This window comes from Haliotis rufescens, unplaced genomic scaffold (genome assembly GCF_023055435.1).
Source record: "Haliotis rufescens isolate VD_foot unplaced genomic scaffold, xgHalRufe1.0.p SCAF_7, whole genome shotgun sequence".
NCBI lineage: Eukaryota > Metazoa > Mollusca > Gastropoda > Lepetellida > Haliotidae > Haliotis > Haliotis rufescens.
The window spans coordinates 19758219-19771629 of record NW_025964361.1 but is presented as its reverse complement, the minus strand read 5'-3'; the positions used below and the strand labels follow the sequence as shown (position 1 = coordinate 19771629).

Here is a 13411-nt window from a genome sequence, read left to right as displayed (position 1 = left end):
CCAAAAATTCAATATAAGCAACCCCTAAAAGCCCCCTCTTGGGTTGCACACACCACTTTCACCCTTTTCGGAATACACTAAATGGTCCGGCCAGGCCCGTGTGCGAAATACGCTACAGTCGGAAAGCGCACGTTAAATCTCCTATATCAGTCAGTCAGTCAGCGGGTAATAATAACGTAAGATGTTAGGTTTCCAAAATGAAACTGAGTATAGTTTTACATCGAGTGCCACTTTACAACTACATCACATGACAAGAAAACGTAGGGTTGTGCTTTCACAGAGGCTATCAGTCACGAATGGAAAAAAAATTAATTGCACTTCCTCGAATGAAAGATTATGAGAGTGAGTGAATGTTGTTTAACGCCGCATTATTCCAACCACATCACAGCGACCTATACTCAGCCAACGAGCCTGGCTACACTCGATCCCTTACAGTTGGTTCTTACTAAAAGCATGGGATGTTCTACCTCGGAATCCACGCGGCGCCTGGACATTTGGAGGACTGAGGCAACAAATCTTGAATGATAGTCCGTCAATAATTCTAAACCAGACATTATTTCAAAAGGATTTTCTCAGTTAGACAATGACAAAAATAAGTAAATAGTGTTTCATATGCTAAGCCATGTAGTTTCTTGATGGGTATGAATTGGCACTTCATCGACAACTGTGGACACTGCCATGAGATGAGACATTGACACAATGGAATATTTCGGTTACGATTATGAATATCATATGATAAGAGGTTCTTTCAGCAACGATGTTTCACAATAACTTTCAACAAAGGTGTAAGCTAAAGCATATATCAAACAACCATTTCACAGTGTGTCAAAGTTCCTCAGTGTCAGTTATGATACCTCTCTCCCCCCGCCCTGTGATGTAGGGACTATCGGATGGGGACCCTTCTAATTATATGGTAGTTAATATCAAACACATTATAAGCTGAACCTAGTTGTGTCAAACTCGTAAACAGACTACCAGTTTCTGCAGAGATGGAAGGTATATCACAGTAGCATATTTGACAGTGCTGTTATGATAGTAACAGTCATTGCTTGATAGCATCATGTCCAGTCAGACACATATTTCCCTGTGTAAAACGTCAGCATCAACGATTTGTTACAGTTATGTCAGTCCAGCAGTTTTATCCATCTACGATATATGGGTGGCGCTGTCTGTACTGGTGTTTATGGACATGTCTGACAGAAATCTGTTGTGCAATGACTGTTTATAGACTGTTGGCTTGGGATTGCAGTGCCCGTGCCCCGGGGAGCGGGTAAACAGTCTGACATGTGCTATACACAGACCTCGCTCAGCATGTGGAGGATATATATGGAAACATGTGATAATACTTTGTCTTTACCAATAACAATTTCAATTTAATTTAATTTATTGTATTTTGAATATCGGCGTCTAGATGTCACAGAGTAAAGTCGAGTAGGTCTTACCAATATCACTTCAACTATCAAGTAGGGGGTCGTGTATTGAGTAGGTTTCTCACTTCCTACGCTATGATTGCGATCTGCCAGTCCAAGTTTCACCATATCTAACATAGAGCAACGCGAACGTCAGTTTTAGTTCCACATTTATCAATGTAGCAGTTTACTTAAAGCCCGAATGCAAAGTTTTGACTAAAGGTTTGATTAATATAGATGCCTCTCGGGGTGGACACAGTGGCAAACTAGGAAGGAGGGTAGATTGCAGTAGTGGTTATGTACACACTTGCCTCTACCGATTATCTTATATATACATTGCAACTAACTGAAATAACATTGTGTGTAGGTGTGAATGTTTGGTAGCAAAGTTATGTGCGTTTCAGATAGTTTTGTCATTCAAAAAGAGTTTGAACGTTGTCATTATTAGTTATTAATAATACCAGTGCCCTTATGTTAATACAAATAATTATGACTGGGCTGACAAAACAGTAACATCACATTAAACGTTAACTGCAAAAGAGAGTTTGGCAAATTATTATTAATATTATTATTTTGGAGATGAATGCAGGAAAATGCATTTATTTAAACGCCTAGAAGTTTCTCCAAAGTGTTTTTTCGATCATGTAGTTGACGCGACTTTTTTCTGTGCTAAACACAATAGAAACCCTCCGTTCTCTCCGTGGTCACATGGTCAACAATGGCATTGGCCTAAGAAAACAACCTGCTTTGAACAAGGGGATTAAGGATGCGGACCAAAATGGGGCGGGACCAAGAGAGCCGCGTGGTCAAGAGTCACTGAGTGGTCAGATATGGTTGTCTAAGCCGTTGTTTGTCTCTGCTTGATCTCAAGTGACCATGTGGTAATTGGAGCATACAGATAGTTTGTACGATAATTTGAGCGTTGTGAGTGCAACCATTACGTGGCCGGGGTATAGGCAGGTCACTACCGGCCGTGGTCACTCAATTCACACATGTGTACGCCAGACCACATTAACTAGTCTCATCGGATATATACATCCATCCTACCAAGGTAAGTCACTATTCTCATAGTCCCTCCTTGTTGCCATATGGTCATTTGTCTGTAAAATGACACATGAAGTAGCCCCAAACTGAAACACGCCAAGTCTTTGACTTTGAACTAAGAATGGAATATTACAACGTCGCGGTATTACTGGTGGCCCAAGAACATGTGTGATTCTTCATGTCGTGTTTATCCGCCATGTGTTTAACATGAGACACAACACATGTCCCACTACCCATAATGAATTTCGAAAAGAAAACTGGCGATTCTGTTGTGGTATGTCAGAGTCATTTTCTTCATACTTGCACTACATGTGGTGAATAATGGCTGTGTAGTCAAAACATAGTTGTCGTGTATTTACATTTTATAGATGTTGTAAAATGTTGGAAACGCAAGACTACAGCCAAATGATTTTCCTTATTATTTTTGAGGCAACCGTAAAGTAACATATTACCACTCTGATAGTTGACAGCTATATCGAGATCCTATTTCTATTGCTAACTTATGTGATGATATCACTGAATTCAGTCAAACACTTTCTTTACGTTTGTTGTTTTTCTTGAATTATATTATACACTAAAAAATCAAGAAGATTTTTACATTAGATGACACAGAATGTTGACTTCCTGATAAATTGTATTGACATACACGGCGTACACGTAAGTTAGAAAACTCATCTCATCGAGGACTTGGGTACAAGTGCGTGTGCCTCTTACTATATGTCGGTGATAACAGCAACTTGTCCATATGTTCATCCGCCAACCGGCCAATGGTTTTATTCGGCTATTATACTTCATGTATTTGAACAAAGCTTTTGTTGGAGGCGTGAAGAAGCATTCAGGGGACATTGTATTTTATTGAGTGAGGTATGCACAATTAAGTATACAGAAGTTGCTGTGGCATTTTTATATTGGATTATGTAGGATTAACATGTCAATTGCCGTTGCACATTTGTTATATGATTTGTTCAATTTTACGGAAATACTTTGTGTTCTCGCTCTTACATCCAAGTTCATTTTCGCGATATCTTAATTATTTTATATATTCTATACTAAATTATATAATATTAGTAAATTGTTAGCCTACTGTACGTGTGGTGACGTCACACGGTTGCCGGCGCTCCATGTCACTGTACAGTGATGACGCGCTGACTGACGGCTGTCACTTGTTACCCCCGCTATAAATCTACTACTTGGCGTGTAGGCAATATTGACGACTGAATCACTCATGTCATGTTTCATGTGAAAATTGTGTTTGAATCAGTCAGCATCATGTATATATTATCAGCAGAGATCACACACCGATATATCATCCATGTTATAAACAAATATAGCTGAATAAAAAAACTGAGTGAATCTCCGTCACCTTTGCTTAAAGTAGGCTTTGACCACAAAGGTACCACAGACTAACATTTAGTCTATGAAATCTTATATTACACAATATCCTTCTTGATTCTAAAAATAAACAAATGTCCCAATGCTGATTTCATTATTGTTGAATAGAGCTAACTGGAGCTGGCTAGACTTGCTTTTGTATACGCTTCTAGATTGTGTTTTTTTTCCATAAAATAAATATATTCCGCGAATTTGTGAAGAGTCACCTCTCCTGAATCTTGAGTGGTGGTGTGTCGTTGATTATTGAAATTGTTTGAAATCAGTTTTATCTTGACACATTTCATCTATGACTGAGTAAGAGAGTAGCTGTAAGCTTTATCGCCAGTACGGACGTGTGTCTTATACATTGCCTCGTGTTTTCGGGAACCAAGAAAGACAGCATACCTTGCCTGGCAGGACATGCATGTGGGTGAGGCGAAATGGAGTTCAACGTCGTTGCACTGTATAGTGTGTGTCCCCTTATGCCGAGCGCCAGGCGGGGTGACAAGTTGGTATGGCGCGTCCTGGCATCAAACGTCCGGCCTCTCCTCTACCCACGAAGCCACAGAAGCGACCGACATGGTTGTAACTAGGACATTCTACAAATCAGAGGTTTGATAGGACAGTGCCGTTGCTGTTTCCCGTACCTATTGTTAATACTACTGTATATCCCCGGGCTAGAGAAGACTCACCCACAAATCCCGATTACTCATTCTCCACACGGCTGATGACTACCATCGCTTCATTTTTCCTGAAGCTATTACTTTTTACGTGAAACAATATGACATTTATATTGATGTATGTGGGGCTTGTCCTCCCAGACTGACATATCCTCCCGGTCCCAGGCTATAAGGACAGTTACGTACTCCGTGTCCTGTGTGAGTGGCCGTGTATTTATTATCTCCCCTGTCTCAGTGTACATGACTAGTGGCTAGCGGGGACAGTACACAGGCTCATTGGCAGGCTACACCTCCGTCACAGAACCAGTGGATATACCTTGTGTCTCAGTGAGTCAATACGAGTAGTGAACGCCACATTTTAAAACAATTTATTCCATATGATTTTCGATTTTGGGCTATCGTACAGTGTTTGTATATACAATATGTATATATTGGTAAACGTTTTTTTCTTGAATATTTGTATTCTGTATTAGTTTGTAAAATATTACTGTTATTCTCTACTGGAAAATATTATTTCAAAAGATTAGCCTGCATGGTTTGACACTTAGATAATTTCTCATAGATCTTTGAAGAATGTTTTCAATCTGTATTTGCGGGCTAATATGCTACACTTGTAATGAATATGAACCAGGTACTTTCACGTAACAGTAGTCCAAGTAATGGCCACTGACACGATACGTATCTTTGGACCTCATATTATATATAAATGTTTTACAAAATTGAACATCTGGTCGCGAACGTTTGCATATTCACATCTGTTCCCCTGCCATATCATTTGTCTACAATGTATAACCTCACCATTTCCTCGTAAATCCTCCGATCAGTGATGGCGTATTCAGTGTTTGATGTGTCGGAAAGAGCCCGCTGTTCCTTGTGCTCATGGAAACTCTACATATTTACATGCATTACTATGCATCTTGCCATGCGTATATATGGAAGTATTTTAACATAACCACGTTGCCATATGAACAACCAAGTTCCACTGTTAACAATTTTCTTAACATTGATCTCTTTTTCTGACTGATTTCGCATATGGATCCTTATTGTGGGTCGTTACTATTTATTAGCTGTTTTAGTATCTCGTACTTTCACGGTCCATTTATTTGTACATCAATTGACTGAGGTGTTTTGAATAGCACCGTTTCACTCTAACACACTGTCAAAGTCGTTAATTTTTCCACCAACTTTTATTGCAAAGATCACGACCCTAATGTCGCCAAATAACGAGCCTTTGTATTCAGCCCTGGCCTTGCTCCCTTGCCCCCACTGTGCAGCTAAAGACGACATTCGTTATACGAACGCCATTTGTACGTTTGATTATCCCCATTGTAGTTAGCTGTCTCTGATCAGAGGGTTGTCTGATGTTGGTTTTTCTGTTAGTCTTTTCATGTTTTTTAATTTGTGTTGGAGGACATTTGTCCAGTATATGTTGTATCGTTCTTGCCAACCTTTGTGTATCTGATAATTGTGCCAAGTATCAAGTGCCGATATGATCTCTGAATATCTGCGTTAGACTTAACACGCTACGTTTTCTTTATCTCTAGCAATCGATACAACCCGAAAGGCTGTATATTCTTGTCAGTGGATACAATCTGATGTATACTTAATAACAATGGCTAATCCCAGCAGTCCCGAAACACAGTAAACACAGCACATTGAAACACAGTACATTGATATCCAACGTAAACATGCGTAAATTCCTTATAAAAAAACTATTGCAATATTAATTGAAACGCATTTACGCAATTACTGTACAAGGTTACAAGCTTCCCCACTACTTGTGGTCCTACATCACCCTGACCACTGACATGCGATGCGATCTTCATGTGATAACTGAATGCTTTTGAATACCTCCCGTCGTTGTTAAGCGGAATGTATATAATCGGGTAATATGTTATTTAACAGATAATATGTCAGTATTCATGTCATTTATGAACAACGTCATATAAAATCGTTGTAGGTATTATGCACATGCGTAAAAGATTTAAACTGTATCTTTTATTCCCTTTTCAGTAAGTCCAGTGGCAACATTGTGTGTTGAGACGCCGTGCTGTGATGGATGTTTGACGTGAAGGAGAGGATCCAAGTGTCATAAGAGAAGATCATTATGCAGAGGGTTGGTGTCGTCGTCTTGCTGACAGTCCTATGTGGACACTGTCTGGGACAAACTCCAGACCTAGTGTTGAGAATACCGGAAGAAATCAAGCGTGATACTTACATAGGAAACGTGTCTGATAGTAGTGCTATGTTCAAGAACCTTTCACAGCCGGAGAAACAGACTTTAAAGTTTGGGATTTTGAACAAAGACAGTCACCCTGGTAAACTGTTTCGCATCGACCCTGATTCTGGAAAACTATACATCCAAGGTCGCATCGACCGTGAAGCTCTGTGCGACTTCACCGACGCATGTCGCGTTGAGTTTGATGTCGCTGTTCATTCTCGCGCGTTTTCCAATATTGCCACTGTGCACGTTTACGTGGAGGATATCAACGACAACGCCCCAACTTTCCCCGCAACAGAGGTGACACTCGATGTCTCAGAATTAGCCAGCGTCGGTACAGTGTTAAAAATAAGCGGTGCTGTCGACAGAGACTCACAACTTAATAACACCATTCAGAAATATGAGTTGTCGCAACTGGAAAACATGTTTTCACTGACCACGACAAAGAACCTTGATGGCAGCTCGGTGATAAATCTTCTCCTTGGAAAGTCGCTTGACCGTGAATTTAAAGATCAGTACTTTTTCAACATCATTGCATCTGACGGTGGCTCCCCACCTAAAACAGGAACTCTCGCGGTTACAATCAACGTCATCGACGAAAACGACAACCCTCCGCGATTTCAAAACTCGTCCTACGATGTCATGGTGAAGGAGGACGCCGCCATCAATTCAACAGTCCTTGTTGTGTTAGCGACTGACCCGGATTTGGGTAGCAATAGCGAAGTGAGATACCAATTCAGTAACTTACAGTCAGCAAAGTTGCAGTCTCTGTTCTCTATAGACCCAACTACTGGAGTAATAAGAGTGGCCGGTAAACTCGAGTATGAGCCCGACACACCCTATCACTTGATCGTGGAGGCTTTAGACAGTGGTGACCGTTCACTCATGACACAGATAGTGGTCACTGTTACAGTGCTTGACTCGGGGAACAACCCTCCACATGTGACGATCAACACCCTGACGTCAGGAAACACTGTTTCGGAGGCTGCAGGGATGGGCTTCTTTGTGGCGTATGTAGAGGTAGAGGACTCAGATACTGGTGAGAACGGGGACGTCGTTTGTAACATCTCCAGCACTGCATTTTCGCTGGAGCCTCTGTCTGGCAGGAAGGGATACAAGGTATTAGTGAACACTGTTCTTGACCGTGAATCCAGGTATTCGTACAACATGAGTGTCGTGTGTCAGGATAAAGGGGACCCTCCACTGTCTGGGGCAGCCTTTTTCCAGATGTATGTTACAGACGTTAATGACAACACACCCCAGTTCCAGCGAAGACAATACAACGTGTCTATTCCGGAAAACAGTCCAATTGGATACTCCGTACTGCATGTGTCAGCCTATGATGCTGACCAAGGGGACAATGCCCGACTGCGATATTTCGTTGTAGAAGATACGCAGAAACCATCCTTCAGAATCCAATACGATTCCGGCATCATTACAACTAACAGGAAGTTTGACAGAGAGGTGACACCCGTGATAAAGTTCCATGTCCTCGCCATCGACCAGGGTATGGTAGCCAAGACAGGTACGACGGAGGTGACGCTGAACATCAGTGACATCAACGACGAATTCCCAGCCTTTACTCACCAGCTGTTCCAGTTCCGTGTTGTAGAGAACATGAACGCTAACATAATCGTAGGAAATATCACCGCTACAGACCTTGATGCTGGCCTTAATGGTGAGATTGAATACTTCATAGCCGAGTCTCCAGATGGTATGATTCCTTTTAAGGTGTTGTTGAATGGAACAGTGATTGCCGAAGAGTCCTTAGATCGAGAAGTTAAGAGTAGATACATCTTCACAGTGTTAGCACGGGACAAGGGCTCTCCACCCAAGACAAACTCTTCAGAAGTGTCAATAACAGTGCTGGATGTGAATGACAACGTCCCATCAATTCTGTTCCCCACGACTGTCAATCACACGGTCTTCATTTCCAGGGCCCCGGAAAGAGACTCCGTCATTGGTAAGATTGTTGCATACGATTCCGACTTTGGTGAAAATTCGACTCTAAATTTTGTTATATCAAGCGGCAACGCCGACGATGCTTTCTCCATAGACATTGGCACTGGTGAGACCAAGGTTGCCAACACGTGGAAGCTACAGAACAACAATGTGTACGATCTGACAATTACTGTGCACGATTCAGGAACTCCTCAACTGAAGACTGAAACTCACCTTATTATTGATGTCGAGTTTGACAACAACACCAGTATACTCACACCAGTGCACACTAGAAGTGACAAGTACGTCATCATCGCTGCTGTTGTTGCCGCGGCAACTATTATTCTGTCCATCATCATCATTGCTGCCATCTGCTTTGTGCTCAGGACTGACCGACGGAAATCATCATCATTATCAACAAACACTTCTAAATTCAACGGCCTCGTTGCGGCTGTTAAAGTCCCCGCCACAGCTCAATCCGAGGTTGTGCAGTTGTCTTCAGGGGGCACGGTCGACTGTGGACGGATAACCCCATTCAATGGAGTCCATAGCGGCCAACAGAAACAAGCCAAGCAAGCCGACCAGTCGTCCAAAAAGAAGGAAGTTAGCTTCAGCATTGATGACAGCCTTGACTCCAAACCTCGAGACATCATCTTCACCAACGCCAGACTGACATTCATGGACGAGGGTGATAAAATACTCCAAGTAAGCACAATCCACTCCATACAATAGTCATGATATACGAAGATGTAGATTACCTTGAATTTAATCGGTTTTGCAATGATTACACGCTATAAATTTCGCATATCAATATATCAACTTTGCAAAGTTTGAGTGTTGTGTCTAAATAGGCTGCCAAAGAGAAGGTAACCAGCCATTTCATACATTCCGATATGATTTGAACACCATGAGGATAAAATTAATACTTACAATAACAATAACAACAATAATAAAAGTAATAATAATAATAATAACGAATAATTTTTCGAGGGTCCACTGATCGTCTTGGTTTCCTTTTTGTGATAGTAGTTTGTTTACCCTCTCATCAAACGTTCATTACTATCTCTGACCCCTGGTATATTGTCTCCTGTGCTACTAATCTATTGTATGATAGCTCTTGCGCTCCTTTGTCCATTCACTTCCACAATACCCTGGATACATGGAATGTTTACTCATGTCGTCATTATGAAGCATGCGCCACTGATAATGGGTAAACTTGGAATTTGAATCTTTGTACTACATTGTGTTGAGTTAATGACTTTGTTGATATGTTAGAGAACAGTTATTTATTAAGTATATTTAATTTGCAGCTGGATGACGTTCATAGCGATACCTCCGGGGAAACAATTCCTAGCGACAGCGGCAGAGGCGGCAGTGAGGAAGAAGTGAACATCCAGACAGATAAAAGTAAGCTTCTTGAATGTACACAATTTGAAATAATAGTGGGTGGTTTTTAATGAGTGTAATGATCTTGAGGCATGTTTAGGACTGGGATTTTTTTTTATCCATGGGTCAGTTTTGTTTATTACCATCAACATCACGTTAACAACAGAGGGCTGGCTTCTTCCTAGGAAAGTTTAATCCCGAACACACCACCAATCACAGGAACGCCGCGTATTATGTGTCATCACTGAGACACACGTACAGATAGAATCGACTGCTGAGCTTTCCTTTTGTATTTGAAATAAGTTATCGGAATGTGGCATATGCTTAATGTGCTATATCGTTACAGTAATTACAGACCATCAACAGAAATGTTTCTTCTTTTCTTCACATTGGGTTAGTTTATTGAAAAGCTTGTCCAGGCAACACGTGTTGGTATATCGCCACAATAGAGAGCTTTTGGCTTTAGAGAAAGGCTCACCACAGTTGATGTTATCCCAGTCATCGGTGACTCCTATTCATGGAAGTAGCGTTTTTCTTTTGTGACAGTGTCAACAAGCCCAGTAATTATAGCTGATTTGTCTGTGCTGTATCACACAGTTGGGTTCAATACATGAAGGACAGTCGATGGTAACGTGATATATGTGGGTAACCTCATGCAATACACCAATACACCTTTCTAACCTGGCTGTTGTCCCAAGTAGAAACTAGGCAAAACAGTATTCATTGTTCTGAATCTATGTTTCCTCTGTTTAAAAACATGAGCAGTATATATGATAACATATACGATACAACCATTCTTGTTACTATCCTTCTCAACAAATTGTTAGCATATTTCGTCTAGTTGCATATGCTATCAAACCAGGTGTTCAGCCCAGTAAGTTCTGAACCACTCCCATGAAGGTGCAGATATTCAGGGCTAAAGCCGGCTGTATTATCACTGAAGACATAATGAGATGAGTTGGGCAGCCCTTTGTCATGTTCAGCGGGGCTTGGCCAGTGATGTGATGCGTTCTGGCAAAACGCTGGTCAACTGGAAACAGCCTCGGAAAGTGCATTTCCTGTTTTTTTGTCTTGGAAAGCTATTCGGAAGATTAAGACTGCATTCAAAATGTTAAATAGTGTTAATGATCAACTAAATGGCTTTTTGTTCAGTCTGTGAGACTGAATATGTTATGTTAGAGTTGGAGATAATACTAACATGTGTCTTTTTTGTATTCCTAGAAATGCACCTCAGACGGTGGGACGCACCTATTCAGGGCAGTAAGAGTCACTCATTCGACCAGTGCTACCCGTTGCCGATCAAACAGGCTCCTGACTTTCAAAATTCCAGACACAATCAAGTCAGGTTTTTGCACACGAACAGTTTCCATGAGGGACGTGATTTCCCCAGTAAGAAGAGTCCAAGAGACATGTCACGTGACTATTTATTGCGCCAAGGCCACAATACTTTCCAGGACAGATCAAACAACTATTCAAGGCCGTTGTCATACCGTAGACAGTCTTCCAACATGTCCCACGATGACGACGGCAGCACAACTACATCCGGAAGTTATACACTTAACCAGGAAGACTTACTCGAGGAGAGAATTCTGGGGAAGGATGTTATAGTGTAAGAGTATTGAAAGAGTATTGTCCGCACTGCCAAATATTGCCATAATGTCATCTTGTAAATGTGAAAGGATGTGTATGTATGTGTGCTGATGTTGTGGAGTAAAACATCATACTTGCATGCCAAATAAATAATAAATGTGAGACATTTACAATGTGAACAAACTGTTCAAGACGTGAATCAAAAGATTTCAAATGGTGCCAATTTATGTTCTAATTTTTTACGAAAGGTGCTTAAAAAACGACAACCCAACGAGTTACACAGATGTATACATATAATGTGCACACGCGTACTTAGTTTGCAAAGATTTGTGACTGTTGTCGACATTGTTGATGTCATACTTCAGTGACTGCTGCATGCCGCACACCATTGTTTCACTGTCTCGTTTGTCATGGATGTCCCCCATGAGGGTCAGATATTTAATCTAGTTGACGTGAGAGTGGAATATGGGAGTATAATTTGAAGATGTATCCTGTTATTATTTGTGTAATTGACACGATCTAACGTTCACTATGAAAATTGTTGGGAATACGCCACCTTATATCCTCACCAATATTACTACCGGCCGGATTTTCGGAAGAGCATCTTAGGGCTAGCACGCTACTTACTGGGTACGTGCCATACGTGTATGTCATGTGTTTGTATATAATGTATATAAAACCGAAGACTCGAAGAAATAAAGTCTTTAAATGTAATGGAATGCCTTTGTTATTATAAACAAATAATGGAACTTGTTAATGGTACTATTACGCTCCAACCAGTGGACTTAGAAACAGCACCCACACTCTGCAGTTTCATCAGCTGGCCACAGCCAATGGGACAGTACATCTAGTCCTGACTAATGCATTTGTTTGTTGTTTAAAGGCGGTCTGTAAATAATCCAGTCTGGACCAGACAATCCACTGATGAGCATCGATCTACGCAATTGGGATACGATGACATGCATCAACCAAGTCACCGGGCCTGACCAACTGATGCCGTTAGTCGCCTGTTACGACAAGCATAGTCGCCTATTACACATACATATGAACATGTTACTGTCAACGTTACATGAGCAGTCTATGAATTGCTAAATTTTGTCCTAACTTCTGTCATAACAATCGATTACCTTGAAGTACGGCTACACCCATCACATACTTGTGGACGTTCACTACGTGTGTACCCTTTAGGTACGAGAAAAAATATTTGTAAACGAGACTTCGATATACAGTCTCTGGTATCACTCCTTGTCATAATTTCTAGGACTTTTGACCTACAGTTTTTCATTATTCCTAGTTGATAGGTAAATCCAACAATGTGCCTACACATGCCTTTTAATGAATGAAAGTTTGACATTGTTGTTGAGGAAGTAAACCACCAAGGCCAATCTTGTGGTATATCGTCTCAGTAGGTATTTGTGTGAATAAACTATGGCCAATATGACCTGATCAACTGATAGCAAACGTCAAAAGCGTCATATTCACCTATACATATTTACTGTCAGTCTATTATAGTGTGTGTGTGTGTGTGTGTGTGTGTGTGCATGCGTATACCCATGATCACACACGCACATAGGACGTGTTAATGACAATACTTAGTCCATGAGTACTGTATAACAGAATTAGGGAGAGACAAATGCCCACTAACGCTTAGCCACAGAGAACGGATTTCTGCTGAAGGCACAGGAAGTGGTTTGGGAGGAATGTGTTTTATGTTATGTCGTTTCCTCATTTCCTTTTATCTCGAAAGTATGTATACCGATAGTTCAATT

General features: G+C 41.1%; 1 protein-coding gene across 3 annotated transcripts in view; it reads left to right on the top strand.

The window, feature by feature from the left end:
* The window catches only part of LOC124139809 (putative protocadherin beta-18), a 28852-nt gene extending 16496 nt beyond the window's left edge, over positions 1–12356 (top strand). For 2 of the 3 annotated variants that reach the window (XM_048387928.1, XM_046507139.2), the window contains exons 2-4: positions 6518–9371; positions 9977–10073; positions 11274–12356. In XM_048387928.1, coding sequence (XP_048243885.1) covers positions 6612–9371; positions 9977–10073; positions 11274–11665 — 3249 coding nt within the window. In that variant the 5' untranslated portion in view covers positions 6518–6611 and the 3' untranslated portion in view covers positions 11666–12356. Of the gene's footprint in view, positions 1–4706; positions 4832–6517; positions 9372–9976; positions 10074–11273 lie in introns of those variants that run through there. The other variant, XM_046507140.2, reaches the window with a different exon arrangement.
* The last annotated feature ends 1055 nt before the right edge of the window (positions 12357–13411 follow it).